This window comes from Nipponia nippon, unplaced genomic scaffold (assembly GCF_047370975.1).
Source record: "Nipponia nippon isolate SJK-2023a ecotype South Korea unplaced genomic scaffold, ASM4737097v1 scaffold_2, whole genome shotgun sequence".
NCBI classification, from domain to species: Eukaryota; Metazoa; Chordata; class Aves; order Pelecaniformes; family Threskiornithidae; genus Nipponia; species Nipponia nippon.
In genome coordinates, this window is record NW_028262336.1 from 57945523 (window position 1) to 57964019 (window position 18497).

The 18497-nt window shown below is 43.2% G+C and overlaps 1 protein-coding gene across 1 annotated transcript; it reads right to left on the reverse strand.

Moving 5' to 3' along the window:
- Positions 1 to 207: 207 nt before the first annotated feature.
- Positions 208 to 16484, reverse strand: NIPA1 (NIPA magnesium transporter 1). The gene is made up of 5 exons (XM_087758741.1): positions 16094 to 16484; positions 12836 to 12883; positions 8358 to 8448; positions 6886 to 7046; positions 208 to 5577 (listed from the first exon to the last, which is right to left on the reverse strand). The coding sequence occupies exons 1-5, from the start codon at positions 16482 to 16484 to the stop codon at positions 5066 to 5068; spliced, it is 1203 nt and encodes a 400-aa protein (XP_087614867.1). The 3' UTR covers positions 208 to 5065.
- Between the last annotated feature and the right edge of the window lie 2013 nt (positions 16485 to 18497).

An 18497-nucleotide genomic window follows, 5' to 3' on the forward strand; every position in this document is an offset into this window, starting at 1 on the left:
ACACCACTATACGACAACTGAGCCCTTCGTGTGGCAACTGCTCTGTACACATGAAAGAATCCGTTACTCTCAGTAAAAGCAAGGCTGCTATCTTATTCAAGGGTAATGGAAATAGTTGGGCTTAGGAATTGAGATTAGGCAGCTAGATGTGTGGGAAAAGAATTTTTTTTCCCTGTGTGGTAAAGAGGAGGAGTCACGAAACAAGCGTTGAGCTAGAAATAAATCATTTATTTTAAAACCATACAGGTTAATAAATAGATTAGTTATCAGAAAACTTAATAAATAGCCTTTTATAATTTACACAAGGCAAATACAACATGCCTATAACTATTTCTTAAAAAGCAAAGAGAGTAAGCTTGACTTGTAAGCCATTAACAAATCTATATATACATTATTTGGAAGCTAATAAAATAAACCATTTTTATGTAATCTGTAGTAACTATATTGCAATAGCATTGAAGCAACCAAACCTGACACTGTATATTTGTTGCCATCCACCTTTTCCCCATATCCCAACAGAACTATTTTTTACATTCCAGGAAATAAAAAAGTTAAAAAAAAAAAGAAGAGCAAGTTCCACAGTTGAAAAGGGATTTAACTTAAAATACCCCTTTTGTGTAATATTTTCCACTCTGTAGAGCAACTGTCTGGGGGTCGGAGAGGGGAACCACAACAAAAAAACAATTAAAAAACCACATTTGCAGCTTTTAAAAAAGATTTCTTAATCCATAACATTTCAACACTGCTGTCTGAAACACTTGGGCACTGGTAGTAATAACTGTTGACATCATTGGTGCCTAACATGGTACACACCAAAATTCTGCATCTCTTAAGCCCATATTCAGTAGCACCAAAGAGTTATTACAAAGACTAAACTCTGTAAACAAAAGATAACAGGTAATAGATAAACATTTGATAACATTTGATTTAACAGTAAAATTTCAGCAGTTACACCATCTCAAGACAACCGAGGATGACCTGTAGAATCCTTGATGTTTTATATTTATGAAACAAGGTGGCGAGAGGGGTATAACGTGCAAACAGTGGCCCATTTTAAGCACCCCATATTTAATAATCCCAAATCTTTCTTCAAATACAAACCCGCTATTTTTAAAATAAAAAGGAAAGCTAAACCTCAGATTCTAGTATTTCAACAAATAAAATCCAGTGTTTTCATTTTTCAGTGCTAGTTACTTCAGAAAAATACATATGTTCAATATAAACGAAGATTATTAATAGGAAGCCTCACTTGTCAAACTGTGATATGACAGGTTCTTATTAATGTTAGTTGCAGCTCACTAATAAATAGGCTCTATTTACACATAGAGAGTCCTGGAAAGTAAATACAGCAGATATAACTTGTTTAGATATTTTTCTTTTTTACATAAGTATTTAAGGTGTAACAAATTTTTTGTTGTTGTTGTATCAAAAAGGTTTCTATTCTCCTACTGGACATTTGAGGGATTTTTGTGTTTGACACCTAATAAAGATCGTGACTGACACATGTAAATCCTCCATACACTGAAGGGATAACGATCAAAGAGCTATCTTTAGGTGAGTACCAAGTAAATACGTTTGACAAGTGTAATAGAAGCCAGACATATGGAGTGAAACGCCTTTCATATGGATTTGAATTTAATTCAAATGCATCCCATCACTGTAATGAGTCCACTTTTTGTATGTGTAGCCTCTCCCACTTCTAGTTTGGAATCAGAACTGAAGTCATCTGGCTCATAGCTATCGACAGACGTAATGCAAAGAGAACGGGAAAAGGGCAGACCCCGTGAGGGACACCAAAGCTCAGGAGACAACTACGCACATTTGCTCCCTGAGATGATGGAACTCAGATATCTGTCTTATTCAAAGTGCTTGCTTGTCAAACGGGTGGGGGGGGAAAAAAAAAAGACGGGAATGGCTAAAATTCAACTTCAACAGTGCCTCCTTTTAAATTAGAAAAGCAACAGGACTAAAAAAGGTAGGACACCTAGAGCGAGGAGGGCGTGGGATGGAGGGGAGAAGAATCATACCAACAGTGACAACAGAAAATGCTAATACATTTCTAAAGTTAGAACTGAACCAGATCCAGGTACAGCAAAGCTCAAAAGAACACTGCTGCATACTGAATAAAGTAGCAAAAATAAAGGTTTCTGTTATTTAGCATTCATGATGTGAAAGGCTGCAGATAAAAGTTATGGGCAAGGCCACGAGAATTTCTTTCACCTTATGTGCTGGCTTTTGACATCTCCGTTTTAAACAAGAAGGTTAACTAGGCATTTCTAGAAAGCTCATCACAGATGAGGAGCAGCTAGGAAGAAGAGAAGAAACCTATGCAGACATTTATCAGCTGTAAGGACGGTCAGAGGACCACAGAGCACGGCTGCTACTTTATTCTTCCTCTGCATAGTGAGTGCTTATCAAGTAAACTTGTGTGTGTGGTGCAGAAGATGGCAAAGTTTAGACAGGGCAATCAAGTTATTTTGGATCTCATATTTACTAATAATTTGCATATGCCCCTAACATACTAGGATAGGCACTTTCTAAATAAATCGGAATGAATTTTAAAACAAAACAAGACAAACAACTATGGCCAAAGGAGGACTAAGATGAGACCACATCATTTCCATTCTGACCTAAAGATTTTCACAGAAGTCTTCAGAGATTAAACGCTAGTACAAAACCAACATGCAACTCATGAACTCTGAATTTGAATTTTGAAAAGACAACTTGACTGCTTCAGAAACAGCTAACATTGTTTTAAAAAGTAGGTCACCACAGGTCTCATAACCTATGTACAATTCCAGTTTCAATCAGAAAAAAGGGAATTAATGACAGAACATAACTATCTGCTGAGAACCAAGATACCTTCTTCCAATCAATAATGGACAGAGGTTAGTTTTAACCAGCTTTCATAGCCCAATTCCCCTCATCTACAATTCTCAAACTTTCTAGAAACCATATACAATATTTGAAAACCCATGAAGACGGCCTTTTCACTGCTAGCGCTATTTTATTTCACCAAAGATACCCAGTTCCTGTGCTGGCCTGTAACAACGTATGTTTCTGCCAACTCAGAGTCATTCCCCACCAGTTTGGAGTTACAAAACAAGCTTCCAAATAATGTAGTGGGGCTCTTACTCCCTCAGAACAGTCCCTTCAGAATACTAAATCTTGAGGATTCACTGTTCACAATTATTGCTGCCATCAGAAGGGCTCATAACCTTCATTTTAAATGAAAACGGGGGCTGAGTTTTAAGGTAACATTAATTCAGGTCAACAAAAAAACATCACAGGAGTGGGCAGTATTACTCCCCATTAACCAACATCCACGTTCCTGTCAGCTAGCCACAAAGCTACATTCATGATTTCTTGACAAAGTGTCACAATCTTTTTCAAATACTGTCTCGTAATCACGTTGAGGCTTTTTGTTTGTTTGAAGAGACATTCTGAACTAGAGATGTTGAGTTCCACTGTACCCTTCCATTTTTGTACTTAAATGGAAACCAACATTCATTACTTTACGAGCTTTCCTTACAAGTTTTTGACTCATGATGTTTTAACTACCAAATATAAGTAGAACATGAAAATGAACTATTTCTTTTCTCTGACATATCACTATTCTCTACATGGTTTAAACTGAACACTTCAGAACCATCCCAATCATAGCTTAAGCTATCTGTACTACTTGTCAAAATATTATGGCTGAACTGTTCACATAGGCCTGTAAATTACTGGATCTGGATGTATATCCCTGTTGGGTATCCGAAACTCAGCTCTCTGAATGCCTATGCTTTTTCAGTCTTTAACCTCCTTTTCCCACATTACAAGAGGACCAGACCATCTTTTTTTGAGCTATGAGAAACCTTACGCTCTTCTCTCTCTTAAATTTCTTTTTTTTTGTGGTCCCTGCTTATTAGCTACTTCACAAGACAGTTTCCTGTATTTAGTCACATAACAACTAAAATACAGGTATGCTGGACTGCTTTAAACAGTCCTCCCGTAGATTACCTCTTCCCATTAAGACTATGGGTTTTTCAGAAGCTGTCAAGGCATCTAAGGGTTTCAGTTCAGGTTTGTAAATTCTTCCAAAAATATGTGGCTCCTTCTGGATGCTTTATGTGTTTAGAATTTGAATACAGTCCAATATTATAGACAGTGAAATTGAATTATTAAACCGGTATAGGCCATCTGAAACAAATACATTCACATTTATGCAGTATTTTTGGATTACAAAGGCACTGAAATAGTTCTGAGCTGCTTACAAATAAGCCACCATATAGGCAATGAGTCTGTGCATCATTTCCACATCCTTCACAGTCTTTCTGTCTGCTCCCAATTAAAAACTCTCAGATGAATGCGGTATGTCTTAATGCACATAAGTTACAAAGAAAAATGCATACCTGGACACTACCATCAGCTGATAAGTAATTAGTGAAAGATTTTTAAGGGTCTGTATAAAGAATTCAGTTTAAAACACCCCAGTGTCTTCACCGCACGGCAGACCAAGTTGCCGAGACAGTCACTAAAAAGGACAAATCTGCAGTCCATGGTTCGACAAACATTTGTCTCAGAATTCACAGCCCTGACGGTGAACACATTGCTATACTGAGATTAACAAATTGTTCCACTCGCTTCCCCCCTCCCCCCCCCCCCCCCGTATTTTAAGGTATACATCACTCATGAAAGGTGCCAGATTGAGTGCATTAGAAACTGATGTTCTCTGCCCACAGAAATGGTAGCTCAGAAGCCACAACACAAGCTTTTCACACTCAGGCCTGTCAGAATATCCCCAGATCTTTTCTGATGGATTACTTTTTACAGAAAGGAAAATACATCGGTCTCTATGCCGACTCAATCAGTGGTTCCAATTAAGGTCATTTATCATGTTGACTGGGGTACATGGACAACTGTTCCTTTGAAACTGGATGGAGGCCTCCAATTCATTTCACGTAGGCCACCAAATTGTCAGAGGGTAACTACCAACCTGAATCATATTTGAATCAGTGACCTAGAAATGAAAGGCTCTGCATCCTTCCCTGAGCCATCCAGTTTCCCCTCAGAAAATATTTTAATCTGTCTTCATGTTAGGTTTATTTAAATCCCCGATATTGAAGTTGAATTCCTTGAAGACTTGTATAAGAACAATTCCAATAGACACTGTGGTGAATCCACAAGCCATTCCCAAGAAATCTACCACTCCTACATTACTCCATTCCCTGAAAAGGATGGCTGAAGCCAGCAGGACTAGGGTGGTAAACACAACGTAGTAGATGGCACCAAACACAGAGGAGTCGAAACATTCCAGTGCCTTATTGATGTATCTGAACTGAATGATAATGCTACATCCTAATACTGCCAGAAGTACCAGACAGAGGTACAGAGCCCTTTGACTCGAGGGGTTATTGTGAAAGATATCTTGAGCAGCCAGCCCAATGCCTTTTGTGCTGGGAACAGTGAAACTGCCCAACAGAGAGCAAATACTGATGTAAACCATGATATTAGTAGGTCCATGAGCTGGAGCTATCCAGAAGATAAGCAGGAGAAGCATTAGCAGCACTATGCAGAGATAACCCACGAAAACTGGAAAACAAAAAGAAAACAAGATAATAGCAAGGTGACAACTTTTGGTCTTCTAAAGATTTTAGCAGGCAGAGCATGTCATACCAGTGAACTTCAGCTATACACCGAGATTAAGATTTGCTATTGAATATAGATCCAAATCACTGAGCTTTTAGAGATGTTGTGGACATCTGCAACGGATGATGTTGCCAGGTTCTTTGGGTAAAACAAATCATCATGTAGTAAAATACACACTGTTGCACACTTGAACTGGATTTAAGATGGCTTTTTTTTTTTTTTCATTCTCTCTTACATGAGGATTATACTCCTTAAAGCCTCCTATGACAGACAGCAGTGATAACACCTCATTAATAATGAGTTAAATAAAGCATGGTGCGTGGATCTGGCAAAGAGCTTAAACATAAAGTTAGATCCCATTAAGGTGAATAGGGAGAGCTGAAAGAACTGGGAGGCCATATCACTTACATTATAGCATCAGTACACATATTAGACTGGTGAAAAACATTTCATGCTTTATAGTTTTAAAGAAATATATTTCTAATTCATTTTGGTCAGATTGAAATAGTAAATTTAGACCAGGGTATTTGTTTTCTTTTCTTTGTTTGCAAATTTTTTGGATAGCTGATGTTATTACATTTGAGTTTCTCTCACCTAAAGCAATTAAAGGAAATAACAATAGTTGGCAGTTTAGCTCTTATGCAAGAAAAATACAAGCGGGTCTGGCACATACTAGCACTAGTCTGTGTCCCCCAGGAGCCAGTGGGGCTTTACATTCTCTGTGAGAAAGAACAGGCATTTCAGCATATGTCTCAACAGCGTATTTCTACACACCTTTATTATGCAAAGAAATCTGCTTGGAACATAACTGGTATCTAGTATAAACTTGTAATAAAAAAAAAAACAAATGGAGAATTAAAGAACAAAAGACAATATTTTTTATTTTGTATAAAACAACTTAAATTGAGATCCTAGAATTATGCCTTTCATCTCTAAGTAGCAAGATAAACTTTTCATAATTTTAGAAAATTACAAGTTCAAACGGCCATTGTTCTGAGCTTGCTGTGCAGGATAACGTTTTCAAAAGTATCCACATGTTCCTTTCTGCACGCATGTATCAATAAATCTGACGAGTTCCAAGTACAGCAAGGCATAGTTTTCCCACACAAAAGCTGTACTGGTTTGCCTCTGTCACATCACGGTTCTTCAGAAGTCAATTTTCCTACCTGAGGGAAGTGGTAAGCCTCTTCCTCCTGCGTGCTCTTGATCAATCTCACAAAACCATTATGAGTTAATAAAAGAACAAAATACCTGGATTTGTAAGCTTCTCTTCAAGCTCAGCCTGAGTTGTTACACTCTCGGACTTTGGGGAATGGATGATGAGAACAACAGACCCAGCGCAGCTCAGCAAACATCCCAGCTTGCCAAGAATGTTCAGTTTTTCTTTCAGTAAGTAAGAAGCTAAAATGGACCTTTCACAAAGAGGAAGAAAATTAAAAGTTTGACTACATCCTGTTAACAATGCTCCAACAGTGATGTCCCACATGAATTTCCCTCTTAAAGGAATAGTATCAAATTTTGGTGGATCTTCAACCAAATGTTGGTGGATCCTCAAAATCCATTTCTGACTTATCTTAGAGAAGATTCATCCAGTCTCAGTCTTAGTCAATCCTTGATGTTTCATCTCAGGGGAAAAAAAAAAACCAACACAAAACCCACAACAAAAAAAACCAACCACAACACCCCCAAAACCAACACCACATCACCACCTCCAAAAAAACCCAAACCCCCAAACCAGGCATCTGGCACCCAAGGCAGATATCTACCCGTTAACAATTTGGTGAGCTGCCACGAAGCCCCATTTTATAGGTGCTACACAGTCACGAGATAAAAAGTGGCCTTTGGTTACAAAGATCACAGGGCTCAGCCCAGACAGGTAGCTGACTGAAATAATACACAAAATTATGCGGCCTAGGATAAAATGATAGGTGGTAAGTAAAGCACTGTCAGTGTGCTTCATAGTGTATAAAACTAAAGACAGCCATGAAGCCCGTATAAAGCAATCTGCACTCTGAAGTAGATGACCAGTGCAGTCAGATACGCAATTCAGCAGACAACAGTAGGCAACGGAAAAATCTTGAGGCAATGCACAGCTTGTTTTTAAAGAATTGTGCTTTTTCACTGCAGTAGGTTCACAACTGTAGTTTAGCTATTCACAAAACATTCAGTTGCATATTAAACTCCTTTTAGGAACACTCACTGCCTTTTTTGTTCCCTCCCTTCGCATGAACATAACATTCAAGAAGCTGTGAGCGTACATATGCAAGGGACTCCCGCTTCAGGAAGGCCAAATCCAATGAAATGAAAATCAGCATCAAAAAACACATGTGGGTTGTGAATAGCAGGGGAGAGAAAGAATGTGAGACAAAAGGACAGATCTACATAGTAAGGGAACTGTGAATAAGAGGATAAGTAGAAGAGTCCAGAACAACCACAGTGAAAGGAGAGGGGAGAGGGGAGAGGGGGGAAAAAAAAAATGTTGATCTGTTCCAGATCATAGTGATAGTTAAAGCAGAAGATACTCAGGAACCCTTTCTTCACCACTGCCTTCCCCCTCGCCGCCACTTTGCCGGGGAAAACAGGAATAGGTGACATTATAACACACCATTAACACTCACAAGCCTGACGTCTTCTCGGTGGACCTCCAGTGATCACGAAGTCTATCTGACATTTTATTATGTAGTAACAACATTCAGATAAGAACAAGAAAAGCAAACTCTTACCCAAATGGAACGCCAAGAGCCCCCAAGGGTGTCACTAGCACAGTTGGGACTGCAGTGTAGGCCAAGAAATTCCCTATTTGACCCAGAGCCACTGTCAAGAGAACCAGAAATAAGCCTTCAAATCCTTTTGTAAAAAGAAGTAATGAAAACTTACCCAATACTGTTTGGGAAAGACTGACCTAACTGAAAAACAGATGTTACAAATTTGCTTAGCTCTGTTAATTTTGCACTTAAACACAATGGCTGGAATTTTTCTGTATTTAATTACTTTTTAATACAGGATTTGTATTTGCCACACAAGAAGATCCAAGAGGGCACAGCAAATGATCTCATTTGCAACTTCTCTTAGTTGAATATAAATAAGACGGTGAATTAGAAACACTCATATCTCTCAATATTACACTCAAATATTTATATGAGGAGGACTAAAAGTATATATAACCCATGATTTCAGCTTTAGAACGTGCACATGTGTAACACAAATGCACTTGGTTATAGTTCCTAACAGCAGTGTGACCCTTTGGGGGGAAAATAAGGACAGTACTGAGGAAAGGAATCTACTAATGAAATACTGAGCACATGCATAAGGGCTCTTCAATATACAGTAGACCACATCAATTTTTCACAACACTATATAACATCAAATGTCATTCCTACCCACTGTAAAAAGAACAGATCCCTGACAAGTTACAATAACAGCCTCACAATCTTATTTTTTTCTTTCCCTCAATAAAAGCAAATTCCAAGATGTACCACACTATTGCACATCACAGCTGTGATAAACAGTTCATGTGTTCAAGTTTTCAGTTAAAAAAGAAAAGCTGGATGGTTTTGCAAGTGCTGGCAAGTTTGTAATAGGTCAACATGATGCTTGCATAGTTACAGGGTCTATGGTAACTGGCAAGAACCTTGAGATTGAACACAAATTACATACAGCTCAAATTTTCAGTTGATGTTACGAGCCATTATCAGCATTTAAAAACATTTCAAGAATCCAGGCTGTCTTTATGCTCAGGCTGGCATTGCCCTCGACTATCAAATATCATTACCATCATCCTGTTCTTTACACCTGCAAAGCACTGTGCAAACATTAATTAATTTACCAAATTAGCTCACATTATGGGTAGAGCTGAAGACCTGTGTAACCTCCAGGAAACATGAAGGAGACAGACAAACTTACAAAACAGCAGAGCGTGGCGAAATTATACTGATTCAATTCACTGAGGCTTTCTCTACATGCAGGAGTGAGCCAAAGAAGTTAATGAGCAGCATTTCTAGAGCTCGAGAGTCAGTGATGGTCTCCTGAATTCTCCCTGCCCCTGGGAGACACAGAGTAACTCAGCTGTCAGCCTCAGGATGTTTTTTCAGCAGATGTACGTGGCAACTTTGTCATTATCTTTAAGGCACCTGAAGGCACTGGGGCAGATCTTGCATGGAGGACGGGACACAGCTAGCATGCTGTGTTTCTGCAGATTAGATACATCTCCCAGTGACTCTGACAAAAGACTGCTTTTTTTTTTTTTTTTTGGAGGTCAGCTGCCTTAACTTTCTGTTGGAAGAACCAATACAAATCCATAAATTAGCTCTCTGAAGCTTCAGTCAAATTGCACATATTGTAAGGCAACTGAACTTACCAGAAGTTTGCGGTATCACTATGGAGTAATAGTAACAGTCTCTTACCACCACAAACAACAGACCAGGACTAATTAAGACCAATTTAAAAAGGAATCTCAGTAATTGTTACCATCTACCTGATGTTGAGGACCTTTGCTGCCAACAACAGCCCTCTGTTGAAATTCCTCTCCAGATACATCAATGCTCTAAGTCAATTCATGGCTTCAGTTCTTGAAGGTGCACCAAGCTTTAAACTTGCTAAAGGAGTACCAATATCCCTGAAGTTATTGCAACACAAAACTTGATGCACACCGACATGTCTACATTAGCGAGGAGACCAGTAGAAGATCCGTACAGCAAAAGATGTCTGCTATACGCATGTCAGGGGTTTTATTTTAGACTAACTTCAGCCTGCTCCCACGGACTGAAAGTCTATTTGCAGTTGGTGTGTGTTAGGCATGGTCCTACAGTACATCCTCTAGCCTAGTTTCATCTTAAAGACCAGTTCAGGAGCTCCAACACTGCTCCACAACATGAAAGCAAGCCCAATCCGTGGAGACAAACGGGAGATTCACTTCACAAGTGCATTCCCCATCTGCAATAAAACACTAACATAGATGTATCCACTATAAAAACCAGCCACATCTATGTTGCTATCAAAACCTGCATTGAAACTAATTAATTAGCCAATTAATTAGTTTAATGCTCATTGAAATACCTGTACACATGCTGCAATCACTGACTTTTAAAAAAAAGTCCCTTAGCAGGATCTGTAGCCCTTCCTTTGAAGTCTTCAGTAATCCAGTGGATCTCAAGGCCCCAAAATGGTTTGGCAGTGTTATGCTGAGTCAGCATGCCAACACAGAAATGCTTGTTCACCATCTGAACAAATATTGTGAAAACAAGTTGACAGAATTTATGCGGGTTTTGTCAGTCATCCAAACTCCAAATTCCCTGCTTGAGAAAATTATGTCAGCTGTTATAATTTTGCCCAGATAACTGGGGATATTGCTAATTCCCCAAACGTCGCCTTTCTCTGCATCCCATAGGTGCCTACCTGGCCCTTACTATTGCTGTTTGTGACCCTGTTGCAATTCTGAATCTACAATATCCTTAAGCAAGTCTTCCCTTGGCTCCTTTGTAAACTTACTGAGGGTTTGTTTTGAAATACCTGCACCTAGCTACTGGACAAAAGCCAACTGATACCATGCCCTTCAGCTATTTTGCCTTCATTCAATTCTGTCAGCTCTTTTAAGCATGAAATGGTTTTCTCTGATTCACCAAGATAAACTCCTGTAATAAAATCTCTCTTATTTTAACTCCTTCTGCTTGGAGATTCGAGCCAGGAGCCTCACAAGTGATAAGCAGCAGTGATTAATGCACGGATGTATTGCTACTTAGGCAGCAGTGATCCTGGCAGAGGAGGAAGCTGACAAAGTACTACTTAAACTCAGGCTAAATTAGCCGAGGACTTTCCTCTGAAGCTCTGTTGGCTTCTACACTTGCTGTGAACTTTGTCCTTCAAGGGATCTATCAGTTTCCATTCCTTTTGCATAAACCAGAGACTTGCCTTGTTGCCACAAAACAAGGGGCACAACTGCATGCATGTACTTCTCGGAAACAGCATCAGAACATTTCCAAATAATTCGCAAAAGGATGGGTTAGAGTCTAAAAGTGGGGTATGATTTTAAGCTCATGGGTAGAACTAGGGCTGAACTGCAAGAGGAGAAAACTAGCTGCTCCCCATGCTTTGGATTCACATCAGAGTGAACTTAGCCTGAGCAGACTTTACAACGATACTAAGAGTGAAACTACACTGATCTCATATCAGCACCACACAAGGCTTCACATTAATCTTGTAGATTAAAAGCAAAACTGAAACTGTATCTGTCAAAAGGATGGTTTTTTTCAGTTGAGGCTGGCTAAGTGCTTTCTGATCCAAAAAAATAACATGTGCTCAATGAGCCCTTTTGTGCAGAGCAACAATTTCTTATTCAGCTTTGACTTTTATTGAAAACTGAGCGGACCAGCACAAGGCTGCAAATACTGTGCACAGTTTTGGGCACCTCACTAAGAGACAGACATTGAGGTCTTGGAGCATGTCCAAAGAAGGACAACAGAGCTGGTGAAGGGTCTGGAGCACAAGTCTTATGAGGAGCGGCTGAGGGAGCTGGGGTTGTTTAGTCTGGAGAAGAGGAGGCTGAGGGGAGGCCTTATCGCTCTCTACAACTACCTGAAAGGAGGCTGTAGCAAGGTGGGGGTCGGTCTCTTCTCCCAAGTAACAAGCGATAGGACGAGAGGAAATGGCCTCAAGCTGCGCCAGGGGAGGTTTAGGTTGGATATTAGGAAAAGCTTCTTCACCGAAAGGGTGGTCAGGCACTGGAACAGGCTGCCCAGGGAAGTGGTTGAGTCCCCATCCCTGGAGGTATTTAAAAGAAGGGTAGACGTGGTGCTCGAGGACATGGTTTAGTGGTGGACTTTGGCAGTGCTAGGTTAACGGTTGGATGTGATGATCTTGAAGGTGTTTTCCAACCTAAACAATTCTATGATTCTATAATCCAGAGACACAAACCATGCAGGAATCTAGAGTCAGAGCAGTGTGTGGCTGCCAAGGGCTGCAAGTACCACACAGTTCGGAAATCTGGACAGACGTCTGACTTGGGATCGTCCCAGCTCTTTGCCGTTTCAAACACCATCAGACACAGTAGCCAGAGTGAGAGTTTACTGAAGGTGAGGTATTTCTGAGGGATGGGAATTTCGTGACAAGTGAGCGTGAGATTCAAGATGAGAATCCAGATTTCCTGATGTCTTATTTCACCGCAACTTCTCCCTTCAAATAAAATCAAACCTTTTAAGATACTTACTTGCAATAGTGCCAGACCACCATACTATATCCGTTAAGTATGAAGTACCTGGAAGAGGAAGTACCAGAAGACGTATTAGAAAAACATGAAATTGCAATATTGGAACTACAAAATAGAATAATTTCAACAGTCTTAACTATTAAGGACCTTCATCTTAACCCTTTTCTTCAAGGCAACTGAGTGGGAGGAAAACAAGAGAGAAGGTGCTTGGATTTGGCCTACGTGTCCAAGTTGGACCTTCTTAAGAGAACGTATTAGTCAGAAGTTCTGATTTCCAGTGAAGTACCTACATGACGCTAACGTGGTATGAGTTAGAAGAGCGTCCAGAACGTCACCAAATGCTTCTGAGGGTGCCATGTAAACATACATGTTAGAACCACTGCTAGGAGAATGGGAAACCCATGGAAACAAAGCATGATTTGGATCAATTTGTTTGGTAATACAGCCTCAATGAAATTGTATTGAAGAAATTGTAGGAGAGAAATTGTTTTGGCATGCAGTTCTGGCTGTACCGTAGCATGGGCCAATCCTCCTGCATTTGGGCATTGGGAAATGCTACAACTGAAGCCTCTGAATTCCTGACATACTGCCACATTTCAAAGAGAGGAATAAAAACTCTAGGTTGTCCCTTAGCGTCTCCTAAGCTCAAGCATGATTATTTTCATCGTCAGATTATAGGCTCTTGCCTTGGGATGCGCTAGGGGAGCCTGTGCACCACACTTAAGTTCTGCTTCTGCAGAACATCAAGGCTAATGACCGCTTACTAAACCAAAGCTTGGCCTCCACCGAGCATGACCTTGGCATCACGCTATGCTCTTAGATTCTGCTCCTCTTTCTAGCAATTCAGCTCTGCATTTATTTGGGAAGATGCTCTCTCAAGAGCTGCTGGAGCAATAGGCAATATTGTACCTACCCTGAAATCCCAAATGAAAGAAAACCACGCAATCTATAGCTCTGGAGACGTATAAAATATTAAGCGCTTGGAAATCACACTATATAATTGAAATGAGATGGAAAATGACTAATGAAAATGGCCAGCTTTAGAGTGGGTGTAATCATTTTTTAGACTTTTGTCATTGCATATAAAATAAAAACACTGTTGGGGGCACAAATTATAGAAAATATTGACTCAAGTAAGATAACTTTGCAAAATATTTGTCACCCGCTGCTGTTTCTAACTAAGGAAGGATTACTAATTGCGTTGATACTTTATTATTGATTCAATAGAGAAGACAGAAAAGACCTGAAGTGCCTCCTTGTGAATTATACAACACCTACTGAAGCCAATGGAAAAAAGACATCATCTGACACTGATGATCTTGGGCTCACAGCTCCGACTGCTAGATTCAAGGCAGAACCACAATGCTTCACAACATTAAATAGAGAGAAACCTAGGGTATTTGCCTGGATGTCTCCATACTGAGCATGGCAATAGGAAATACTACGAATCGCTCGGCAAGATACACAAATAAGCATCAGTGTTATCTTCCAAAAAGGACGTTTTACAGCTGCTAGGGCTGCAAAAGCAGGCACACACCCACCACCCCCTTAACCCAGGGCTCCACTGAAAGCTCTTCAGGAGGAATTAGACTCAACTGTACTGCAAAATGGAAACTTCTCCAACTGCCTTGGGATGGAAAGTCATTCTCTCCCGTTTTCTCATTGTTTCCCTTACAAAAACAGATTTGTATTTATGATGCAAAGGTGATCTCTCTGTGGAGAATAAAAGTGGATTACAGCCATCTTGGAGGGAAAGGGATACTATGCTTGCAAAACAGTGGTTTGTCTGAGGCCCTTAACCGTAAGGTCATTGAAGAAAAGGCAAAATAAACTTGTTGGATCAGGCTGCCAGCTGGTAGTAACAGAGTTGCAAGCTTGCTCTGCTCCACTGCATCCACCCTGAACATGCTAGATGCAGCAGGCACTGGAAACGCACTGCTGCTCTAACGCTGACCATCCCAAATACATACATATATATACATATAAATATATATTTACACACACACATATACAGAGAAAATACCTAGCACGTCCTGGTCACTAAAAAGGATTTTTCATAAGAAAGAGTTCCCAGAGCCTACGGACACACGCTCACACACACACAGATACCATCACCTGCAAAACAAGTGGCGATTGCCCACAGAAATACAATTAAAAGGTCTCATGCAACCTGCGTTTACAACTTCACCCTCACATAAAAGCATGATATTAAGAACAAATAAAGATATTGTATTTTCCCATATTCAAAGCATCAAGATGCAACTAGCAAAATCCTGTTCAGAGGCTGGGGAGCTCCAAGTTCAGGATAAAATATAGAAAATCTTCATACTCTGTGAATTTACAGCTTTGTTTTGGCTAAACTGTCTAGATAGCACAGTCAGTTCCTGAATACGTTCATCTCAGAAAACAACACTGAGGCATGGGATTTCGATATGAAAAAAAAAATTAAAAAAAAAAAAATTAGTGATTTCCCGTAATTGGCGAGCCCTTCTTCTCTACCAAAGGAAACCAGCGCGTGACCGATGTGACTTGTGGTGTGTGTCCCTGGACGAGCTGGAACAAACAAGTGACGAGGTGTGCTGGTGCCGTTCGTGGCAAGAAACTCCCCGAGCCTGAGAAATGGGTAGAAAAGTCCCACAAGCACACGAAAATGCCGCAGGAGAAACCCACGCGTGCACACACGCGTCCACGCGAGTCCCCGGTGTTGCACGGCAGCGGGACAGAAGACCCGCGAGCAGCCGAGCATCGGGGAGCTGTTGCCGACGGCTACGCTCCACAGCCGCTCCCCGCGCCCCGCCCGCCCTCGCGCCGGGAATTTGTCACCCCCCTTACCCGCGCTCCCGTCATCGCCCTCCGACGTCCGGCACACTGCAGGTGACGAGCTAAGGCCGCCCCCCCGGCCCAGCCGCCTGGAAGGCGTCCCCCGCTCCGGGCGGCACCGTCCCCCCCCGGGCAGCGGGTCTGCCGAGCCCCGGGGGTGCCCGTCCTCCGCGCCCCGCCCCGGGCCCCCCGGGCCCCCGGCCCCGCCCCCCCGGGCCGGCCGCTGCCGCAGCGCGGGACAGCCGCGGCCCTTCCGCGGGGGCTGCGCGGGGGCGAGGGGAGGGAGCGGCCCCGGGGAGGCCGGGCGGCTCCCGGGGCGGGGGCACCCGTCCCGCACGGCGCCGGGGGCGATGCTCCGGAGACCGGGGAGGAGAGGGAGGCTGGGAAGCCCCCGGAGGGCGCTGCCGCCCGCCGCCACCGCAGCGCCGGGGCCCCTACCTCGCCCGCGGGCCCGCACGATCCCCTTCTTCTGCAGGACGAAGGTGGAGCCGTTCACCAGGCTGGAGACCACGGCCACGCTCAAGCCCAGCGAGACGGCGGCGGGGCCGGGGCTCTGCGCTGCCCCCTCGCCCGCTGCCGCACCGACCGCCATCCGCATCGCCCCGCCGAGAGCTGCTGCTGCACGGCGGCTGCCCGGGCCCAGCGCACCCGGCAGCGGCTCTGCGCCGGGACGGGACCCGCCCTGCGCTGCGCCGCGCTGCGCCGCGCTGCGCCGCGCCGCGCCGCGCTGCGCGCCCCGCCCCGCCGGGGGCGGCTCCCGGCGGGCACCGGCGGCAGCCGCGGCTCCTGGCGCCCGTCCCGCGCGGGGACGGCAGCAGGATGACGTCATAACAGCGGCACTTCTCCCCCCCCGCCCCCGCCGCCGCTCTGACGTCACGGCTTTGTGCCTCCCTTCTCCTCGCTGGCACCGCGGGGGGCGAAGCGGCACCGGGCAGAGACAGCGAGCGAGAGCGAGCCGCCGTGCCGGCCCCCGTGCCGCTGCCGGCGGCTTGCAGCGTTCCGGGGCGCGGGTGGGGGGGTCCCCGGCGTGGGGAAATACGGAGCAGAGGCTGCGGTCCCCGGCGGAGGGAGCGGAGAGCGGCCGTGGGCAGGGGGGCGCGGGAGGACGTGGAGGGGGATGCGGGAGGGTGGCGGGGTGCAGCAGGACAGGGGGATGCGGGAGGACAGAGGGACGCGAGAAGGTGTGCAGAGGGACGTAGGTGGTCTGCAGGAGGACAGAGGCAGCCCCGCCGGGCCAGGGTTTCTGGTGCGGCAGCTTTCCAGCGCCCTCGCTTTCCCTCGGGGTTTTTAAAATTTGCGTCGCCCCCCGCTGCGGCCGCGGGCACGGAGCGCTGCAGCGGCAGGGCAGGGGCCCGCCGAAGGCCGGGGGTTGTGCACGTTGCCTGAAAGCGGTGGGATCCATAATCACGCCCGTTTTGTCCGGCAGTAAATCCCAGAATCTGCATTTATGTCCAGGAAAAAGTTCACTCTCTCCTAACAGCAGGGCACCGTCACCTTCTCAAAATCTCCCAGCCTTTCTCAGCTATCATTCAACAGCTGTCAGGCTCTGGGGGAGCAGAACAGAAGTCATCCCGCCCTCACGCAGAAGGGCTGGGGGTCTCTCTGGTAGCAACACCCCGGGCCAGCACGGGGCCCCGGGTCTCTCTTTGAGAGAACTTAGTCTCTCAAGGCACGACGTGCTGACCTGAAAGGAATCTTCCTTGCTAGGCAGAAATATTTTGTAGCAGGTATTTCATTGCAGTTCTTACCATTCCCAGATAAGTGTTGAAATAAATCAATCCACAAATGGATTCCTGTGGCAATATCCGTCGAAGGAAATGGGATAGAGGATCTTGGTTTGGCGTAAATGAAAGTGGACGTTTTTGTCATTCGTAACTATTGGACATACTTCTTAGCGTAAATTTTAGCATTCCAAGGAAACAGGAGTTTAGAGAAGAGGCAAACTCCTGAGAACGTTTCTCTTGTGAGCATATTTCTCAGTTTGCCTACACTGCTTGGCGCAGCTGTCCTAGGAAGGCTGCAATATGCTTTTGCTTAGGTTTAACAGCAAGGAGATGTAATACTTATTGCAGCGTTGCCCATATTTTCACCTAGGTTGCTTCATCAGGTCACGGAATAAATATTTAATGCTATGGAAGGGAGGATTCATCCTCGTGAGACTCACAAGACCCGCAAAATGAGAACACAGGAGGTGGAAGAACAGTTATCCATAGCAACCCTTGGAAACAAAGATAGAGGTGAAGACAAATACCGTCTAATTATAAATATCCATTTCTGATCTATATACAGCCTAGTAACATGTATAGTGAAATTTATTACAGGAAATAATTTATGCTTGCACAGTGGAAAAATGATATATATTTAACATCCCTTGCATCTAATTATCAGGCAAATTTCTAAACAAAGCTCAAACCTGACCAACTTTTATACTCAAAATATCTCTCTGGTGTGGTTGAACCAAGACAAAAACAGGTACCAGAGATCTCAGGAAAACACTTTATTTCTCTGTAGCCATGTCATTTTAATCTCCTAATTGTAAAAATTACATGTCTTTCTAAAGTACATATTTGGATAGGTAATTCTAAAAACACTTAATCTGCCTTATTCAGTTAGTTACAATTACACTTGCCATATAATAGTTGCAGTGTTCTTGAGGATTAGTCGTAGGCTAAAATAATAAGCACAGTGCTGATAAATATTAAATTTGCAAATATCTTGAAAAACAGAGCCTGACTTCACTAATGTCTTATATGACCATTTGATGCAAAAAAATCTACATTACCTAGCTCACAAATATTTTGGACCAAAACATAAAGGTACATCAAAGATAACAGCTGTTATC